This window comes from Mastigoproctus giganteus, chromosome 7 (assembly GCF_048544385.1).
Source record: "Mastigoproctus giganteus isolate SK-2022 chromosome 7, ASM4854438v1, whole genome shotgun sequence".
Lineage (NCBI taxonomy): Eukaryota > Metazoa > Arthropoda > Arachnida > Uropygi > Thelyphonidae > Mastigoproctus > Mastigoproctus giganteus.
In genome coordinates, this window is record NC_143581.1 from 77,235,813 (window position 1) to 77,256,728 (window position 20,916).

The 20,916-nt window shown below is 37.9% G+C and overlaps 1 protein-coding gene across 1 annotated transcript in view; it reads left to right on the forward strand.

The window, feature by feature from the left end:
* The window catches only part of l(2)k05819 (transmembrane protein 94-like protein l(2)k05819), an 809,128-nt gene that overhangs the window by 162,723 nt on the left and 625,489 nt on the right, over positions 1–20,916 (forward strand). The window contains exon 5 of the mRNA XM_090377739.1: positions 39–235. Coding sequence (XP_090233865.1) covers positions 39–235 — 197 coding nt within the window. The remainder of the gene's footprint in view (positions 1–38; positions 236–20,916) is intronic.

Sequence of the window (20,916 nt, forward strand, 5' to 3'; positions counted from 1 at the left end):
CTCTGCTAATTTCAATATTTTTCAATTTTTTATATCAGACTGTGTTACTAATAGTGAATGGGAAGTAGGGCTTTATCCCCATCTACACATGCCACAGTCACCCTGTATTTCTGTTCAGTGGACCCACCGAGACGGTCATTTAATAAACTTGCCATGTCATCTTTTGGTTGAGGGAGATATTATAATGCTTCGACCTGGTCATCATGCTCCTGGAAAGTGTCGTTCTTTTGAAGAGGTGAATATGTATTAATATAAGGGTTATTAATATGTTGTTGTTATTTAGTTTTTAGGAGCATTAGCAACTAAAACCATATTGCTCCGGGGATATGCGGTGGTCATTCCTTGACCTTTCTGTAACCTCCGTATTTGGTGGTCACGGGCTCGAACCCTGATCTAATCAAGAAGCATGTGCTATGCACTGCCGCTCCCACCTGACTATGGAGGCACCTATTAATATGTAATGCAAAAGCCAAAATTTGATAATAATTCTATGCACAAAATCCATTTCCAAAGAAAATTTACCTAAATTTAAAACAATATTTAAATTACAGGTTTGTTAATAAGAACTTTAATACGATCTATGAGGGCCACTTTGAAACTAATACCTTCAAATTTTTTTTCTCACTCACGTGATGTCACATACAAAGTGTAATGGTATCAAGTGAAAATTTAAATGTTTCTGGCAGTCTTCTACAAGTTTCAGCACTGCATGCTAAGTGGCAGGGGTGTAGTAATTTGTGAAAATGAAGGGTGATGGTTGATGTGCATATGAATCAGCAGCATGTTATCGAGTTCCTGATTGCACAGAGCATTATGCCCATTGAGATTTATCAACATTTAAAAAAAGATTTTGGGGACATGACAGTTAGGTATGTTTGTTAGTAGTGTTTTGTTGGACATGCTATGTTCCAGCCCTCCAGAGTTATGACAGAGAATTTGTCTTTTTCACTCAATTTTGACCCTTCTCCATCACACTATCTTAACCTAAAACACAAAGAGTTATTGCTTTTTTTTTTTTGGCAAAAACTTGGTTTTCTCCATCTTTTTCTTTTCACACACTTAAAATTGGAATTTAAAATTAAAAAAAAAAATTCAGATTTCTGCTTGTTTTTATTAACAAATTTGTTGTCAAGTGTGCTGTGGTAATCTATATTACAAAGAAGTGGCATTGTTCTTTGTTTCATGCAGCTATTTCACAGCAAAGCTAATTAATAATGTCTTTCAGTATGGAATTTAACTTGCAATGTTAAATTGCTTATGCAATTTAACATTGCAAGTTATCCATGTGTTTTTATTTTCCATGTGTTTTCCATGTGTTGTTAAATCTGAATTGCATTTGACTTGTGTATTGTATGTGGATGTGGTTTTTTAATTTCAGGCAGTGGGAAACATGATATAATCAAACATTTTCATTCGATGGTATACATGGGGAATTTTTGTTTGCATCTTTTGTCAAACAACATAATCTTTCCTCTGAGTTGTGCTGATCATATAGGTGTATTTTTCAGAGAAATAGAAAAAAAATATGGTCCTGGAAGAAAAAACCATAAACAGTGTTAGTGAAATTGCACAGACAGACAAACAGACAAAGAAAGAAGATATAGTGATAGCTGTGAAAATGGACCATCTGTGATTGCAGGAATGCAGTAATAAAAGTGATTTCAAGCTGTTTGTCATTGTCTTCTGACCTTTTGTGATAAAAATTATTAAATTGAAAGCAGCTTGCTCTGAGTGTCGACTTTGGAAGGTGATTCGACTGGGTACACCATTGTATTTCTGAACTAGCTGAAAGTATGTGGAATTCCTTCAATTAATTGTCTTCATTAGACAATTTATTGAAGGAATAAGTGTGGTTAAGTGTTGGTAATGAGAGTTAATAACGAATAGTATTGATAATGCATCTGTTATAATAGGCATAAAAAAACTGGTATTAAAAGAGGAGATTGAACACTTAGTAATAGACTGTCTGGTCTTAGTATAGTAGTCTATTACTAAGAACACTTAGTAATAGACTACTATACAGTAGTGCACTTAATGCTATATAGTAGTGAATTTCCACTACTATATAGAAAGAAGTGTTAACAGGAAAGATAGGTTTAAACAGTTTAAATGGGTGCAATAACTGAAGTAAAAAAGATTTTGAAGCATATGTTGTTTAAATGTGTAACCTTGTGCAAATCTATTTCATTACGAGGTAGAAGTGGTCAGAAAAGCCTTATGAGCACTTTTTCAGAGTTACCAGATTGTAAAGTACAAAAAGTTAATAGTGAGTGCCACTGACTCATCAAAAGCCCTACCAAGTGTTTTCATGGCTCAGTGATTTCTAAGCATTCTCCTTTAAAGGAGCCACCCTTTCTCCTAGGTTGAAGGTTCTTTTAAGTTCATACAAAGCAGTAGACCTATGTCATACAAGTAGTAAACTAAGGTAAAAAAGACACCTTTCATTTTATTTTTTCTTCAGAATAACTAACCCAGCTAACACCTCGTGGCCAAGTGATGAATTAAGTGATTGCTCTTGCCTCCTTGTGGTTGAGCGTGAGTGGATAAACCAGCCCTCAGGGCAAAAAAGGAGTAGAAAATTGATATCCACTTGATTCATCAAGCTAAAGCTCATTTCCTATCTTATTTTTTGCTAAAAAAAAAAGAATTGTTTGCTCCTGTGGTGAAAAACGATTTAACTGTGTAATGGTTTTGGAAGTGCTGTGCACTAAATATTTTGAGTGTCATTACATTTTAGAATGGAGCTGAACTTGGTCACGCCTGGGTATCAGCAGCCTGCCAGGAACTCATTCTCATGAAGTTTTTCATACATTGCTTTACGTATCAGGATTACTTTTCAAACTTTTGTTTTGCTTATAAAATTTGTTAGTACTCTCAAGAATGGTTTCATGAAGTTAATTTTATATATGTAAAATCTGTTTAATCCAATAGTTATAATTATTTGTTATTAAATATTTTTTGAATTTATGTGTAAAATCACAGGTAATTATAGTTAATGATTGTAGATATTCATTCCATTATTTCATTTCTTTGAAATGCCTAATCAGAGATCATACAAATATACTCTATACAAATCTGCCATTCCATGTAAAATTTATCTGTCAAATCTTGCCTCCCCCAGAATTCCCTTAAAATTGTAGAACAGCTTGAAAAAGAGCAGTCATTAAGGTTGATTAACGATTCTTAAACTTACCAACTCATCCCTATCACAAAGATTTCATTTTTTGCTGCATGCCTTTTTACCAGATATATCCAGCTCATAACCATTCACAGTTGAACTCAAAATTTACAAAACTGACTTTTATTCTTCATCCTCTATTTTCTTCAACTTTTGTTCTGTAGAACTGCTTTCTTTATGAATGTACTAAACATATCAAATTATAATAATTCAAGTGCACCGTCAACAACTATCTTCTGTGTTTCTGTTTCTCACACCGAACCCTGAGGACTCCAAATAATTTTAGTCCAAGAAGAGCAGTGCCCATTAATTACAAATCTTTGTCTTTGTAGACTCATTTTATCCATTCCATTTCATTATCTTCCACACCCTTTAGCCATTATGGTAACTTTCCCTTAATGCCACACTGCTCCAGTTTGTACAGTAGTCTTTTATGTACAATAGTATCAAAAGCTTTTCTGAAATCTAAGTACTGTATGTGTTGTCAAAATTTTATTTTTTTCTATCCAGCGCCTTTATTACTGCATCATAGTTTTTTGCTGGTAAAGTAGTCCACATAAGGGTTCTGTAATTATTGTCATATCAACCTTTGATCTCCTTTGTGAATTGGGGATACATTTGCACATCTCCCATCCATAGGGACCTTTCTTGAATCCAAAAAAGCACTCACAATTAAGGCCAAAGGGTTGTTTTTTTCTCCTTTGCTGTTTCCCTTAATATAATTGGATATATCCCATCAACCCTGGGTACCTTTTTTTATATTTAGTTTCAAGAGTATCTCTTTCAATTTCCTCCTAATTCTCATAAAGTCATTTCACTCTCTATTAGAGTTAGATAAACATCTATCATCTGCATTCCTAAAAAAATCCTGAGTGAATGTAGATGTAGAAAGGTATTTACTTTTTTAGTTTATTAGTTACCTGAGCAGGATCATCAACAGTTAAAACCATTCATATCTTGTGGACACCAGTGTGATTCATTTCCTTCCCTCCTAGTGTTTACAAATTAAAGAAGTCATTGCTGCTATTCTTTGCAGAGACCTCTTGTAATTTGCCTTAGCTTGCCTAACATCCATTGCAGTTTGATTGCAGGCTGGTTTATATCTGCTATAGGCTTCTGTATTGTCTGATAATTTATATGCATCCCATGCATTTTCTTTTGTTTCATGAGTCTCTTCAGTTCATCTGAGACCATGGTAGTAGTCTTTACAATAGCAAAATCACTTCCCTTTACCATTAACAGTAATTACACTCAGTGATGAATAAATTAAAACCACACAGCTAATATCGTGGTGAGCACCATTCATATGGATAATAGCTGCTATTCGCCTGGCCATCGACTCAACTAGATGTCTGAAGATGTCCATAAGAATCTGCAGCCATGCTGCTTGCAAAGCTTTCCACAGTGACAGTATGAATGATGGTTGCATGTCCATGTGTCTCACTTTGTATACCAAAACATCCCACAGATTGTCAGTAGGATTGAGGTCAGTCAAATTTGGAGGCCAATCCGATTTCTTTACTGTGTTCCTTGAACCACTTATGCATTATTGTCTTGTAACATTACATTTATGTCTGGGAAAAAATTAGGAGACTATGTGCAACATGGCACGATGCACCTAGTCTCCTAAGAGATTCTTGTAGACCTGATCAAGGAAACATTGATCCATATGCACCAGAGGTCTTAGTTTTTGCTAACTAAGCTATGGTGCACATTACCATGCATCATGCATGGTAGTAGGCACCATGCACAATGGGTCCAAGGACTTGTGTTGCTTTCCCCATACACAAAGTTGTCCATTGTATGTTGCATCAGGTATTTGGACTCATTTGACCAGCACACTCATTTCTAGTCCTTCAGCATCCAAACAGTGTGTTGCTAACAATACAGCATTTACCTTTGACGATGATCAGCAGCGAGGATAAGATTGGGATAATAATTGCATTGATGTAAAATGTTCGATGACTCTCATCAACCAGTGTGATACCACCACTTTGCTTATTACAGGCTTGATTGATATCTTTCGATGTTATGATGGACATTATGACGAGGTTCAATCATCCTTACATTTCGAGAGTACAGCTCTAAAAGTGTTCATCAAGGCTGGCCATTAGATGGTACACCAGACCTAAACTAATAACTCTCTAGGAGGCTTCCAGATCAGCTGGCGTATAATCTCACTGCCTGTATTCTGTCAGATAGTGACTGGACAGTCTTGAGTGGTGTGTATGCAGGGGGAGCATTGTTGAGCATTGGAGCACGTTATGTCAAGGAGCTGGGTATATTCTTGCCATGTGTACACCATATACAAAAATTTCATTACATCGTGCAGCATGACCTCTCCACCTTTTATTATTCATGAATACATCATCTATTGTCAATCTAATAGAACAGACATTTGCAGAAAGATCTAAACCTCCCCAACACATCTTTGTTCATTTCACAAATATACAGTGGACCCCTGCTTTACGATATTAATTCGCTCCAGAGACACTATCATATCATGATAATATCGTAATGTGAACCCAATAACACACTGTTTTTTGATAATTCGTTACAAGTTCTCGGAAGTTGAAATTTTTGCTATATAACTAAGATATTTATCTCTGTAAAAGGTGATTTTTATAACAGAAATTGTATTAGTTTTATATAGAATATGAATATCATATTTTCCAGTGTGTACCATGCATCTTTTATCTAAAAATAATTCACTCTAAAATTATGGTGCATCTTATGCACTGGAATAAACAGTAGAGCATGATACAAATTAAAAAAAAAAAGAAAAAAGATAAAAAATGCTGATGGTACCACACATTTTTACTTATTCCCCCCCCCCACCCCACCAAAAAAATTTTGTTTAAAATGATAATTGATAATTATAAACATTAAAAAAACAAAAATCATAATTTTCATTTAACTTACATTGGAAAAGCTGTGTCAATGGTGGTGTGGTGATGGAGCTGGAAGAGAATCTTTTACCACTAAGATATCAGGACAACCTTCAGGATCTAGTGTTATTTCCGATCGCTGCTTTTTGCTACTTATGGTATAAAAACTGTCCAAAGTGGATTGCTTTTGGCGCTTTCTCTGAAGGTTCTTGAAATAACGTAACACCCGATCTTTAAATTTGCAGGTCATCAATTCAGTGGTTTCAATATCTGGGTTTTTTTCTTATTGTCCTCTTCACAATATCCCACACAGCAAACATGTCCTTAATTTCTTGAGTTGTTGCTACACAGTCATCCTCCTCATGTTCTTCATCTCCACTGTCATGCTATCCATCTTTAAATTTTTTTAAAGTTGGCAATCACTTGCTGGTCCATTGGCTGAAGCAGAGAGGTGGTATTGGGTGAGAGAAATTGACAGTGAAGTTAAATTGCTCCTCCAGAGATCGGGTAAGTTGGGGATCATGACCTGGAGCATTATCCAAAATTAACAGTGCCTTTAAAGGAAGTTTGTTTTTATTCTAAGTAACCTTTGAGTGAAGGACAAAACATTTCAAATACCCATTCATTGAAGAGGTGTCTTGTCACCCAGGTTTTCTTGTTACACCGCCAAAAGACACCCAACCTCCTTTTGATGACCTTTTGCTGTTTAAACATTCTGGGAGTTTCTGAGTGGTAAACCAACATTGGCTTAAGTTTAAAATCACCACAAGCATTGGACCCTAATAGCAGAGTAAGCTTCATAGGCTTATGACCAGGCAACGAGGTTTCTTCTTTTATGATGTATGTTTGCCTAGGCATCCTTTTCTAAAAGAGGCCCGTTTCGTCTGTATTAAAGACTTGTTGTGGAAGGTAACCCTCCTTCTCAACGAGTTCTTGAAACTCCACTTTAACACTTTAAAGTTTTCAGCTGCTTCCTGATTAGCGCTGCAAGCCTCTCCATGCCTTATGATACTTTTAATATCGGACATTTTTCTAAAATGGTCGAACCAACTTTGCTAGCTTTCAAGTCCCCATATCGCGTATCACTAGCTGAAGGTGTTTTAGTCTTTAAATCCTCAAAAATCTGCTTTGCACATTCACAAATGTATTGTCCAGGAACTGTATCACCCTTCATTTGTTTTTCTTTTATCCACAGCAACAAAAGCCTTTCCATTTATACAATCAGTTCTCTGCCTTTTTGGACTGTGTTAGATTCATCATTTACTTTAACTTTTTTAAGGTTTTCTTTTTGTTTCACTATGGTAGAAATGGTTAACTGTGAAAAACCATATTCACACACCAATGAACTAATTTTAGCACCATCATCACGTTTTTTCACTATTTCTTGTTTAATTTTAATTGAAATTTTCTTCTTAATGTGCTCTTTAGGGGTGCAGTAAGAATAAATATATTATGCAATGTTGTACGTTCAAGAATTTAATACAGTAAATTTATGGAAAGTAAGCATAAAAAAAATCACTTGAACTAAAGGATACGAAAACAAAGCATGTGCCCAACACGTTTACAAATGCTGCTATTGGCTGAGACAAAGGACCACGTGGTCTGGTCAGAGACAATCGTAAGCCTTTGTAGAGCGAAATAAGTAGGCACCAGTGATCACTGGTTAGTAGAATCAGCCACTCAAATCATTAAAATGCACTACACTTTCACCATTTATTGCTATGTTTTGTTATAAGAATGAATTTTGAATGCATTTGTGATATTTTTCTAAAGCACGTTTCTAAAATTGAAATTTTTCTAAAATTTTTCTTAGACTCCTTTAATTCATCCCATTTCATTATCTTCCACACCCTTTAGCCATTATGGTAACTTTCCCTTAATGCCACACTACTTCAGTTTGTACAGTAGTCTTTTATGTGCAATAGTATCAAAAGCTTTTCTGAAATCTAAGTATATGTTGTCAAAATTTTCTATTGTCAAAATCTAAGTATATGTTTTTATTGTTTTATGGTCGTGGAAATACTACACGACCATAAAACAATAAAAACAATTTGCACTTTTCAGTTTATTGGGCTTTTCTGTTAGCGCAATCTATTATAAACGGGTAGTAAACTCTAACTTATTGAATTTGTGATAATACTGATAACTGTAATTCTGTGCGTTTTTACCTTACAGTATTATGGTGAAATGCGTTTCCCCTTCACTAAAATCGTATAAGAAAAATAATATATTTTCACAAACTTCTCTTCATTCCTATTTTTTAAGCTCCATTTAATAGAATTAATTAATTAAAATAGAATTAAAATTTAATTTGCAAACGTGATGACAATGTCCCGCGCTTACTACATATTGTATAGTGAAAGGTATTTTATTATGGAGAGTCCATCATAAAATCATTTTATGATGGACTCTCCATAATAAATGGGTTCACTTGTATTATAGTGAACCCATCATAAAGCTGGGGTCCACTGTACTTAGTTTCAGTAGCATTAACATTAGTAGAGGCATTTGATGCAAGAAAGCAAGCTTATGCAGCATCAGCCAAAAAAAAAAGTAACATAAATAAATAAAAATAACCACTTCCACTTCACCCCTCTGTTCGTTCGAAATACCTGTCCAGCTGAGCCTTAAACTTATTTAGGCTATCAACTTCCACGACAAGGGATGGAAGTCTGTTCCACCTACCAACCACCTGCTGGCTAAAGGCAAATTTCCGCATATCTATCCTACATCTGTCTTTCCTCAATTTGAACTAATGCCCTCTCAGGTGATTATTCTGAGCAAGAGGAAGAATCCCATCAGCATTGAGCATGCTCAAACCATTCAAGGCTTTGTACACCTCTATCAGATCACCTCGCTGGTGCCTAGTCTCCAGACACGGTAATTCGCAAAATTTAAGCCTTTCTTCGTAAGAGCACCCCTTTGTTCCATTCACTAATCTTGTTGCTCTTCTCTGTACTTGTTCCAGCAGCTCTACATCCTTCTTGAAATGAGGCCTCCTGGCCTGTATACAGTACTCTAGGTGTGGCCTGACCATTGCCTTATACAAGAGAATAATCACCTCCTTATTCCTGCTTGAAAAATTCCTATATATCATTGACAATACACCATGAGCTACTCTTGCAGCCCGTCTGCACTGCTCAGAGAACTCCATATCTGCCTGCACAACCACCCCCAGGTCCCTTTCATTCTCTACCACTGTCAGTGTAGTACCACAGAGTTGATACGTTGCTATGGGGTTGCTGTTTCCCATATGTAGTACTTTACATTTGTCAATGTTAAACTTCATTTGCCACCTCTCAGCCCATCTGCTCAACCTTTCCAGATCCTGTTGCAGCAGCATAGTGTCAGTAGTGTCCTTGACAACCCTGCCAACCTTCGTATCGTCTGCAAACTTGGACATTAAGCTTGATATACCATCATCAATATCATTTATAAATACAGAGAACAATAGAGGACCCAATACTGAACCCTGAGGGACTCCACTAATAACATTAGTCCACGATGAGCATGTGGACATGTGGACATGTGTTTTTGTAATGGGCGGCTCCTAGAACGTTAGTTCAACTCCGCCTCGTATCTCTGTGAAGAACAGTATCACTACAAATGGGCCAGATATGTGTGTGACGTCGGTTTGTGTGTATTATGTGTGTGTTCTGTTGTTCTGTTCTGGCCACTTGGCTACCCAGAAGCATCAGTCACCTGGACAGATGATTCTGGGTACTCGTCCACACCACGGGAAGGTGGGCCAGTCTCAGCTAATCACGTACTGTCTCAATATGAGACTCTGATCCACCTGATGTTGCCAAAAGGTGGGCCAGATTCCTCTAGGGGCCCACTCCAGAGGAGAGAAAAAAAAAAAAAAAAACATATATATTTATTTAGATTTTCCCGTGGTGCAAAAGAAAAAAAAAAAAAAATAATAATAATAATAATAAAATAATAATATCACTGTAAAACGCAAAAAAAAAAAAAAAGTGACAGCAACCCTGAAGAACGCAAAAAAAAAAAAAAAAAAAAAAACAACCATGTGACTGATTTAGAACGCGAAGAGAGAAAAAAAAAATAAATAATAAATAAATAAAAAATAGTAAGAATAAAAGAAATAAAATAAATTAAATAAATAAAATAATAATAATAATAATTAAAAAATAAAATAAATTAAAAAAAAAAAAAAAAACAGCCATGGATTGATTGTAGAATGCGAGAAAAAAAAAAAAACATATATACATATATATTTATTAAAAAAAAAAAAAAAAAAAAGGGGGGGGGGGAAGAGAAAGAGAGAGAGAGAGATGTTTTCCTTCCTGAACACAGGCCGCAGAAACAAGCTCCACAGCCCATGCAGCAGGCTGGGGGGGGGGGGAAATACATGGTCGGTTTCAGTCCACTGCTGGGTCATCGATGTTTGCCACTGGTGGTCTGTTAATCCTTCTTCTGCGCCTAAAGACTTCAGCTGAGTAGGTTTGCAGTGCAGGGAGGTTGTTAGGGTTCTGTAGGAAGAGCTCTAGATACTCGCCAGAGATCTGTGTACAGCTGACAAGGTTGTGTCTCAGATCAGCATACGCAATGCACTCGAATAGTACATGCCACCAGTTCTCTTTGGCTCCACAATGGCAGAGATCTGTTGGGTGGAGACCCAGATGGTGTAATTTTTCATTCATGGATCCGTGTCCGGTAATTAGGTATGATGTTTCTAGTGAAGGGGTGAACCAAGACTTGGATCTGTCGTCAATGTAGGGACATTCTGCTTGGACATGCCCACTCCTGGCACAATGCCCGCAGGATGGAGATTTGTGGGAGCAGCGTTGGGAGGTATGCCCATATCCCAGACATAGGAAACACCTAGTGACAATTGTAAACGGGCGAAATCGGTGTGCACTGCAACCAAGGAATAATCTATCTGTAGAGAGGACAGTTCTATAAATCCGTGGAGAGAAGCTGATTACTTTGTGTTCTGTAGAGTTGGATTTTGATTTTGTTGCAAACCTAAAAGTGGTCTCATCCTTAACTTCCTCCCAGGCGAATCCCCGGTCCTGTAGGTTTCTGTGGAACAGATCTTCAAGTAATTCGTCGTTGGAACTGTGCTTTGGAACATCGTACACTATGATTGACGGATTTGACTTTTTAGGAGGAGCTATGACCACTCCTGCATTTGTGAGAGTACCACATGTGGCAATACTTGTTAGGTCTTCTTTTGTTGCGGTCTCCAGTAGGACTCCTTTGTTCCTAATGGGTCTCAGGGATTTCACTTTTAGATTCTTATAATCAGCCCTTATAGTGCTTTGCACCAGATCTTTGACGTCATTGCTAGTCTTGAGCTCTGAGGTATCACTTGCTCTCAACAGTAGTAGATGCTGTGGCTTCTTCTCTGGGCGGTGCACATGGAGAGTTTGTATCATGCCACGGGCAAGGGGCTCCTGTCCCGACTTCACTGCATCAGCATAGGAAGTGACATCCGCAGCAGGCTCAGGGGGGCACGGAGTCTCAATATAGTCAGGGTCAGCATTAGTACAATTTTGGGGCCTGCCAATAGCATCAATGACCTTTTCCAGGACATCAGTTTTGGATCGAAGTTCTTCATTCACAGCTTTGAGCCTCTCATTGTCAATGAGGAGCTCAGTTGTAATTGACTCAAGGGTGGACCACAACTCCTGCACACGGTTACCTGCACTTCTGGTGAAGCGACTGGAGTCGTGGTTTAGGAATGCGATCAACTGCCTACGAAGTCGAGAAATTGTTTGTTGAAGGGTAGCTGGCTCTGGAGTGGGTTCACCTTCTGGGACACTAGATGGAGGAGGTATCCCCAGTCTAGGAGAGGGTTTTAACCCAACTGCGATAGCGTTGGCAAGGGCTGTCGGTGTGATAGTTTGGGAGACACTTTTAATCTCTGTATGGGTGGAGGCTATTTCCCCAGAAGGTGGAGCAGCATCAGTGGGTTCAGCAACAGGGCTTTGGTCAGGGGCCAATGCCAGTGGTTGCCCCTCATCTTGGGTCACAAATTCCGAGCAGAGGAGAGCAGCCCATGTCTCCATGGTCTCCTTAGTTTTCTTGTTGGCCTTCTTTTTCTTTTCTTTTTTCCTCGCGAGATAGCCACTTTTGAGCTGGATCTTTGGCAGGGTACTAGTTGGAGGGGGATTCTCTGGAACTGTTTCAGGCTCCTCCTCACTAGCAGAACTGGAACTTTCCCTCCCGCTCATGTCAGGTGAAGGGAGTGCAGGATGAAAAGCAAAGCACAAGTGTAGCGATGTAGCATTGACAAAAACCAGCAGCTTGTTGGGCTGGAGGTTGGGCTGTCTGAGGAGATAATTTTTAATTTGCACTTGCTGCGAACTTGCTAGGGGGCACTGCGAATAGCGCGCTGTTACAATCTGAAGGTTTTGATCAAGTTTCCAAGCACTAATTAACTATACTGATTGTGGAGACAATTGAATTAATTCCACTCATTATACTGTATAACACATTATGAAATAAGGGGATTATAAATTTAAGAAAATAAGCAGCAGCATAATTAAAATATAGGTTCATGGCAGTTTTCAAATGCAGGAATTCCAGCAACCAATCACAGAAGAAAGCACTGTTCACGTGACTTGCTTCCGGAAGAAGCAATGGCCGACTATTTGCTAATTAATTTATCGCTAAATGTGGCAACAATACTAAGAACCCCATAGTCTTCTTGGTAGTGAGTATAACTGATATAGAAATAATAACAATTTCCCCAGTGTTCCAAAAGTACAGTTAATCAAACTAACAAGCAGCAGGAACAGTATTAACTGACACTATAGAAATTATTACAAGACATACAAGACATAGGCAGAACTACAGTGGGAGCGGCCATTACATACAAGCAACAACGAGGTAGCATGTCTGTACAATGCAAATTAGAAAAACGTTAATATCTTCTCACTCACTTAAAATTTAGCCACAAAAATACATGCACCAACTCACCAACTAATATGGAGTCGACGACACTACTTTAAAATCGCTAATTCCAAAAGTAATCCAAAATTTGAACGAACTTTTGAGGAGCTTCACAAACACAACATAACTATATAATTCGCCGCTAGGGAACCAGAGGTCCACGATGAGCGGTGTCCATTGATTACCACTCTCTGTCTTCTCCCCCTCAACCACCCCTTTATCCATAGCAGCAATTTGCCTCCAATGCCACACTGCTCCAATTTGTGCAGGAGTCTTCCATGTGCAACAGTATCAGAAGCCTTTCTAAGATCCAAGTATATAATATCAAAGTTATTCCCTGCATCCAGTTCTTTTGTGACTCCATCATGGTATCCAATCAAATTGGTCAGGCAAGACTTCCCCTTAACAAAACCATGCTGTGTCCGAGCTATAACTGAAGTCTTGTCTAGATGATCCTGCAGTGCTTCTTTAACCAGTGCCTCCATTAATTTTCCGGGAACAGAAGTTAAACTCACAGGTCTATAATTACTTGTGTCGGCCTTTGATCCACCCTTGTGAATTGGGGTCACATTTGCACATCTCCAGTCCATGGGTACCTCCCCTGAGTCCAAGGAAGCTCTCATAATTATGGCTAAGGGTTTGCTTACTTCCTTTGCTGCCTCCTTTAATATAACTGGATAGATCCCATCCACCCCAGGTGCCTTTCTTGTGTTTATCTTCAACAATTTCTCCTCCACTTTGCTCTCAGTTATTACAAGATTCTCTAGCTTACTGCTAGAGTTGAATACACCTCTGGCATTCCCCTCGCTGAATAACTCCTCATGTGTGAATGTCGATGCAAAATATTCATTTAGTTTGTTAGCTACCTGAGCAGGGTCATCAACAGTTGACCCATCGATATCAAGTGGACCAATCTGATTCATCCCCTTCCTTCTAGAGTTTACATAAGTAAAGAACTCTTTGCTGTTTTTCTTCGCATCCCTTGCCAAGGATCTCTCGTAATCTGCCTTCACCTGCCTAACCTCCTTTGTAACTTGGTTACAGATCAACTTGTATCTATCATAGGCTTCTGTGTCACGTGTTAATTTGTATGTATCTCATTTTTCTTCTCTGCCATATGCCTCATTAGTTCATCTGACATCCATTTAGGCCTAAACCTTGAACAATATTTCTTAGTTGGTATGTAAAGCCTAGTATCTTGCAAGATAAGTTCTTGCAAGCTACCCATTTTGAATTTGCTGTTGGTAACATCATCAGTTGATCCCCCTGTATAGAATTTAAATACTGTCTCAGTCCATCGTAGTCGCCTTTACGAAAGCAGTACCCCTTCCCTTTACCCCTAATGGTAGTTACCCCTTTGAGTAACTCCCACTTCAGAACACTGTGATCACTGCCACCTAGTGGTTCATTTATCTGCAGATTCTTAATGCATGAAGAATCACTACTGATAATCAAATCAAGAGTATTACTCCCTCTAGTTGCCTCCCGAACATGCTGATGTAGAAAACAATCAACCAATAAATCCACAAAAGCCTTGCTAGTGTGTGAGTGACCAGCCCCCAAATTCCAGTCAATATCTGGGAAATTAAAATCCCCCATTATAAGACTCTGATTTACTGGCCCACTCTATTTCTCTGTACAGTTTCTTATTATACTCATCAGAGTCATTAGGCCTATAGCACCCTCCTACTCTCAATTTTGATCTCCAAATGCTTATGTCACACCAAACTGATTTGACACTGCACTGTCCAGTGATGTCGACTGGCTTCACTTCCTTGGATTTTATGTGTTTCTTAACTAATAGCATAACCCCTCCTCCCTTCCTATCCTGTCTATCCTTTCTGTAGATATTGTACTCCCCAAATTCCAGTTCTGCATTCCTTATATCTGTGTGACACCACATCTCTGAAATCCCAACAATATCTGCCTTTGATGTTTTGAGCAATAACTCAAATTCATCAAATTTATTTACTGAACTCTAGCATTGGTTTACACGCAAGTATACATGCACCTGCTCTTCCTCTTAGCCACCCTAACACAACCCATGTGTTTACTTGTACCCCCATGATTCCCAGCAGTCTCTGTAATATCCTGCATCTTATTTTCCAGGCTGCTGCTCATTCCAATAGAAGCAGTGCAAGAATCACTTTCTCCTCTGCCAGTGGCTACTGTTAATCTATTAGTCCTTGTATCCCCCCAATCTAGCAGTTTTCCGACCCACCTAACACTGCCTCGATAGCATCAGGAAATATTCTTGCACCCTTTCTATTTAAGTGTATTCCATCCCTGTAGTAGCAGTCTCTCCTGTTAACAAGTACAGACCAGGCTGAAAAAAATTCTACCCCTTGAGCCCTGCACAATCTTTCCAGGGCCGAATTGATCAACAGGGCTCTCATCATATTCTCCCTCCTATCGTGTCTGGGCAGAATTGCAGACACTTTCAAATTCAACCCTAATTCACGGCTTTTTTTCATCAGTGACCTGTACTCGTTAAGTAATTCTGCCGGTCTCCTACTCTTAATATCATTAGTTCCAATGTGTACAACTATATCACCTTTTGTGCCCTTAAAAGATGATATCCGCTCTACACCGTCATCAACCTTTGCCCCTGGCAGACATACCCTGGTCCTGTTCCACCTATCCTTTTTACAAAGCATGTTTCCCGTTTCCCTGACAATAGAGTCACCAACAACTACTAGTTCCTTTGGGACCAGCGCATTCTGCCTTGGGGGTTGCCGCTGTGTTGCGCGATGACCAAGTGCAAGCTTTGGCATTGGTGTGGGCAGCTGAGAGCTTGATGGGCCCCTCACTTGTAATCCTTCGAGGGCATCCACCCTGTCTTTCAAGCTCTGATATAGGCCCATAACAACGCTGAGTTGTCGCCTGATTTCCTTACACTCCTTGCATCGTGCACATACAAAGACATTCCCCCCATGGCAGTATCATGTCCCATACCTGACTGCTCCGCAAACATCAAGCAAATAGTGCATCTTAAAAGGCTGTGATTCAGACGGCAACTGCCTCCCACTCAGTTCTCCCCTGAGCCACAGCATTCCCATTAGCTTGAGCCTTTTGCTTTGCTGCTCTGGTTTGAGTCATGATTTCGATTTACTTTCAATAAAATTTCAATTTCAGTATAAAATTAAATCCTAAACTTGTATCCGAACTCAGTTATAACGCTATATTTATGTTTCAGTAACGAGTGTTATCTACGAAATATTTATGTTTCAGTAACGAGTGTTATCTACGAAATATTTATGTTTCAGTAACGAGTGTTATCTACGAAATATTTGTTTCAGTAACGAGTATTATCTACGAAATATTTATGTTTCAGTAACGAGTGTTATCCACGAAATATCTTTATATAACTTCCGTATTGTTATGTATTAATTACTTAGTTTTACTAATTATGTATGTTACGTAACCTAAGTGATTATATGTTTAGTTAACAGTACAATTTAATTGCCAATGAAGTTCGACAAGATTAATAGATTTTACTGATTAATTTTCCCGTAACAATGGTGGCTCTTTACGAATGGTAAACACGTGGATTTGATACCCTTTCTGATACTAAGTAATACCTACAAAATCTCTATCTAAGTTACTTTAAACTTAAGTACCGTAAATAGGAATATAAAGCTACTCTAGAAAATAAGTTAATATGTCAATTTAAACTAATAAAGCAGAAAATAAATCAGAAAAAACTTCTCTGTTCCAAGAGTGGCAGAAAGGCACGTCCGCACCGGCAACCCTCGTCCTCAGACTCAATACTAATCCTCATTACTAATCTCAGTCATGCCCATTTCTATTTTACAGTCTGCCAAATCTCATGTACTTTTCTAACAGAATCCCATTTATTAGTTGATTTAACCACTGCTCACCTTAATTGTCTGAAGTATTTGCTGTATGATTCTTTTTGTTTCAAAGGTGTTACATGTGCATATATCCGTTCTAATATTCCCTGTCAGAGTCTTAGCAATTTAGAATTGCCTCTTTTCGATCTTCTCTGGCTTAAAATCTCTCTACCACATTTTGTCAAATTCATCGTTGTCTCTATCATTTTCCCAACTCCATTAATCATTTGGAGATCTTTGACTTCCTCTGTTTGAAATTTGAGTATCTCCAGTCCAACTTTTCTAACAGTGAGATTTTCCTTTGTGGTTTTATTGTTCACAACTTGATGTGGGTTTCCATTTTTTAGTTACACAGACACATCTCGTTAAGATGCTGTGGCTTTAGCAATTACTAAGGACTTTGTCCAGATTGGTAATTTACCTGCCAGAATACCAGACAATCCTAGCCATGTAACCGACATGCTTGATCTTTTTCTCACAAAAAACTTCTAAATATACGGTCATAGTGAGTGGTCTTCTAGGCACCTCAGATCACAACTTGGTGATGATCCTTTCTCCAAAATAACCTTTCTTTCATGGCCATTCTCAATCTCATGTTCTTCAGCATTACAAAAATACAAAATGGGATGTTCTGTGCGATTTCTTTTCTTTGGTCCGATTACTGTTTTCAGTCTTCTCATGTTCACTCAGATCTTGTTAGCGAAATTATTCTTTAGGGATGAAATCCTTTATTCCACACTCCATCCTAAAATCTCATCCTTTATCCTTGGTTTCCCAATAAATGTATTAAGGCTGTTCAAGATAAGAATGTTGCATATTGCAATTGGCTTGTATCCAAATCTTCAGGTTCATTTTCTGCCTACACCAAAGCTCGCAACAATTGTAATGCATATTATTAATCAGTCCAAAATAGATTTCAAGCAGCCTAAGAGTAGAAAACTTGTTTCTCGTCCAAATGGTAGTCGAGCATTCTGGTCTCTTGCCAAAGCTATTGGCCACAACTTTTCTCTATTCCCACCTCTTTCCAAACCAGATGGTTCTATTGTTGATCCTATTTTTCTTCCAACTTGTGTATTGATGATCTTGGTAAATCACCTCTCACCACTCTTGGTACACTCCATTCAGTGCCTCCTGTGGTTTCTGTCAAAAGGATGTCAGAATGATTTTGAACAACCTTGATGCTCAGAAAGCTCCAGGTCCTGATGGTATTTCTCCTCTTGATCTCAAAATCAGTGCTCTTGAAAGTGCTGTTGCCTTTTTTTTTTTTTCACTTTCTTATTCCAAAGGTGTTTTTGGTTCTGTTTCAAAAGTTGCCCATATACAAAGAGTGACAAATTACTCCCATCCAGTTATCATCCCATTGCATTTCTACTCTTTCTAAAAAAAATGGAGAAATTGATTAATCACCAATTCTTAAACTATCTAGAAACCTTTCATCTTATCAATGATCGCCAGCATGGATTCCATCAGTATTATCCACTGGTGTTATTCTGGCTTATGTTATCATCTGTGGACATCTTCATTGGAAAAGTTTGGTGAAACTCAAGCAGTTGCTCTTGACATTTCTAAGGCCTTTGATCGTGCTTGGTATAAAGGTCTTCTAAACAAGCTTCCATCTTATGGTTTGCCAACTGTTTTTTTGTAATGGGTATCCAGTTTTCTCTCTGACTACTCACTGCAGGTGATGGTAGATGGCTCTCTGTCTTCTAACTTCTCCACTAATACCGGTGTTCCCCACAGTCACCTCTTTCTCCCACTGTTTTCATCTTGTATATTAATGATCTTCTTCCATTTACCAGAAATCCTATCCATAGTTTTGTTAATGATTCACATTGCATCCCACCTTCCTATTTGAGAAACCTTGCCATGCAGAAACAGCTTCAATTTCTCAAATATCCACTACCATTTCCTTAAATGCTGCTCTCCGTGTAATTCTCCATTGGGGCAAAGATAACTTCGTTGATTTCAATCCTTTTAAAACTGTGTCCTGTGTTATTTCTTGCAAAAAATAATCTTCTGCTCCTATGCTTATCTTCAGTGACACTCTGATTTCTAGCCTAGATCATATATCTTTATTGGGGATTACCCTGACTTCTTTTAATCTCTCTTGGCATAAGCACATTACAATTGTTACTTCCTCTGCCTCTAAAAAAACTGGGTTTTCTCTTTCTCTCATCATTACTTTTCTTCCAAACAGTTGTTCCCTCTGTACTAATTGTAAATCTGCCACATGGCATATTGTTTCCGCATATGGCACAGTGCCCCAAAACACTCTCTCTCTCTCTCTCTCTCTCTCTCTCTCTCTCTCTCTCTCTCTCTCTCTCTCTCTCTCTCTCTCTCTCTCTCTCTCTCTCTCTCTCTCTTAGGCTCTATATTCCATTGAAAAGAGGGTAGTTAAGTTAATCAATGACTCATCTCTAACAGAGTCTCTCTACTCTCTGTGTCATTGATGTTCTGTTTCTGCTGTATGCCTTTTCTATAGATACTTCCATGGGCACTGTTTTGAATTGGTTCTATAATTCTCTCTCTCTCTCTCTCTCTCTCTCTCTCTCTCTCTCTCTCTCTCTTCCAAAGCAGTCTAAACACACCACAATCAGTCGACATCCATTTACTGTCCAACTTCAATCTCACAGAACCCAATTTTCTTCTTCCTCATTCATTCAATTTCTGTTTTCTGTAACAACCTTCCTTCATACTATTTCCTGAAAATTGCAGTCTACAGAAATTTAAGTCTAATGTCAACAAGTATCTTCTGCCATCTTCTCAACCTTCAACCTATGCACGGTACTAAGTACAGCCACTCTCCGGCTTATGTAAGGGTTGTGCTCCACAGAACTCTACGTAAGTCGAATTTTACATAAGTCAGAATTTTCCTAAATGCTTATGCAGCACTTGCAATTATGCATGCTGAATTTGATTGAAGCAAAAAATAAATGTTTGACGAACATGTAAATAAAATTATTTATTAAATTGCATAGGAAAATTAAAGTATAGAAAATTACAAGTGTGCCAGTACAAATTTTTACTTTAACGTTGTGGAAACCAGCATGATGCTTGAACCTATTAAACCACCCGTTGTTTGTCATGAACTTGGCTTGGGGTTCGCTGTACTGTACATATCCTTAATATCTTCATAAATACATGAATTTATGAAGATGTTCGAGAGTAGCCTTGTGTTGGCGAAGTTTTTATGGCAGAGGAACATAGAGAAGTTTTTACTGTTTTATTAACTTTAATTGGCTTGAATTGGCATATTAACTTACTTTCTAGAGTAGCTCTATATTCCTAGTTACAATACTTAATTTAAATTTTAATGTAGATAGAGATTTTGTAGGTTTATTACTTAGTTATCGGTAAGGGTATCCAATCCACGTGTTTTACAAATTTTGCAGAGTCGGCGAACCAGAAGTTTTTTAGCTATAGTTAGCCACTTTATTGACCAATTGTTATATTAAATTATGTTCTGTGAGTAGCTTATAGACCTAGGCAAGATCCTTGATTTATTCTGAATTGAGACAGCGAGATTTTGGAAGTTAATTAATATTTAGGTGTCTGTAGATTTACTGATCTTAACTTGCCGCCATTGTTATATGCCGACAATGTCATATCCCGAACTAGATAGCATTAACTTAGTACATTATAGTATATAATATTATCAATTAATCAGTAAATTATTAATCTTGGTGAATTTCATTGTCAATTAAATTATACTTTAATTAAATACATATAACGACTTAGATTTTATGAAAGTAACATAATTAATTAATACGTAACTTGATACGGAACTTATATAAAGAAATTCGAAGATAATACTTGACACTTAAAAATATATATAGATATGTAGTGTTACAACGGCATTGGGATACAAGTTTAGGGTTATAGTTTTGTACTGAAATTGAAATTTTATTGAAATTGAATTGGAATCATGACTCAGACATCTCTGAGTCATGATTCCAATGATTCCAGAGCAGCAAAGCAAAATGCTCAAGCTAAATGGAGTGCTGTGGCTCAGGGGAGAACTGAGAGGGGCAGTTGCTCTCTGAATCACCGCCTTTTAAAATGCACTGCTTGCTTG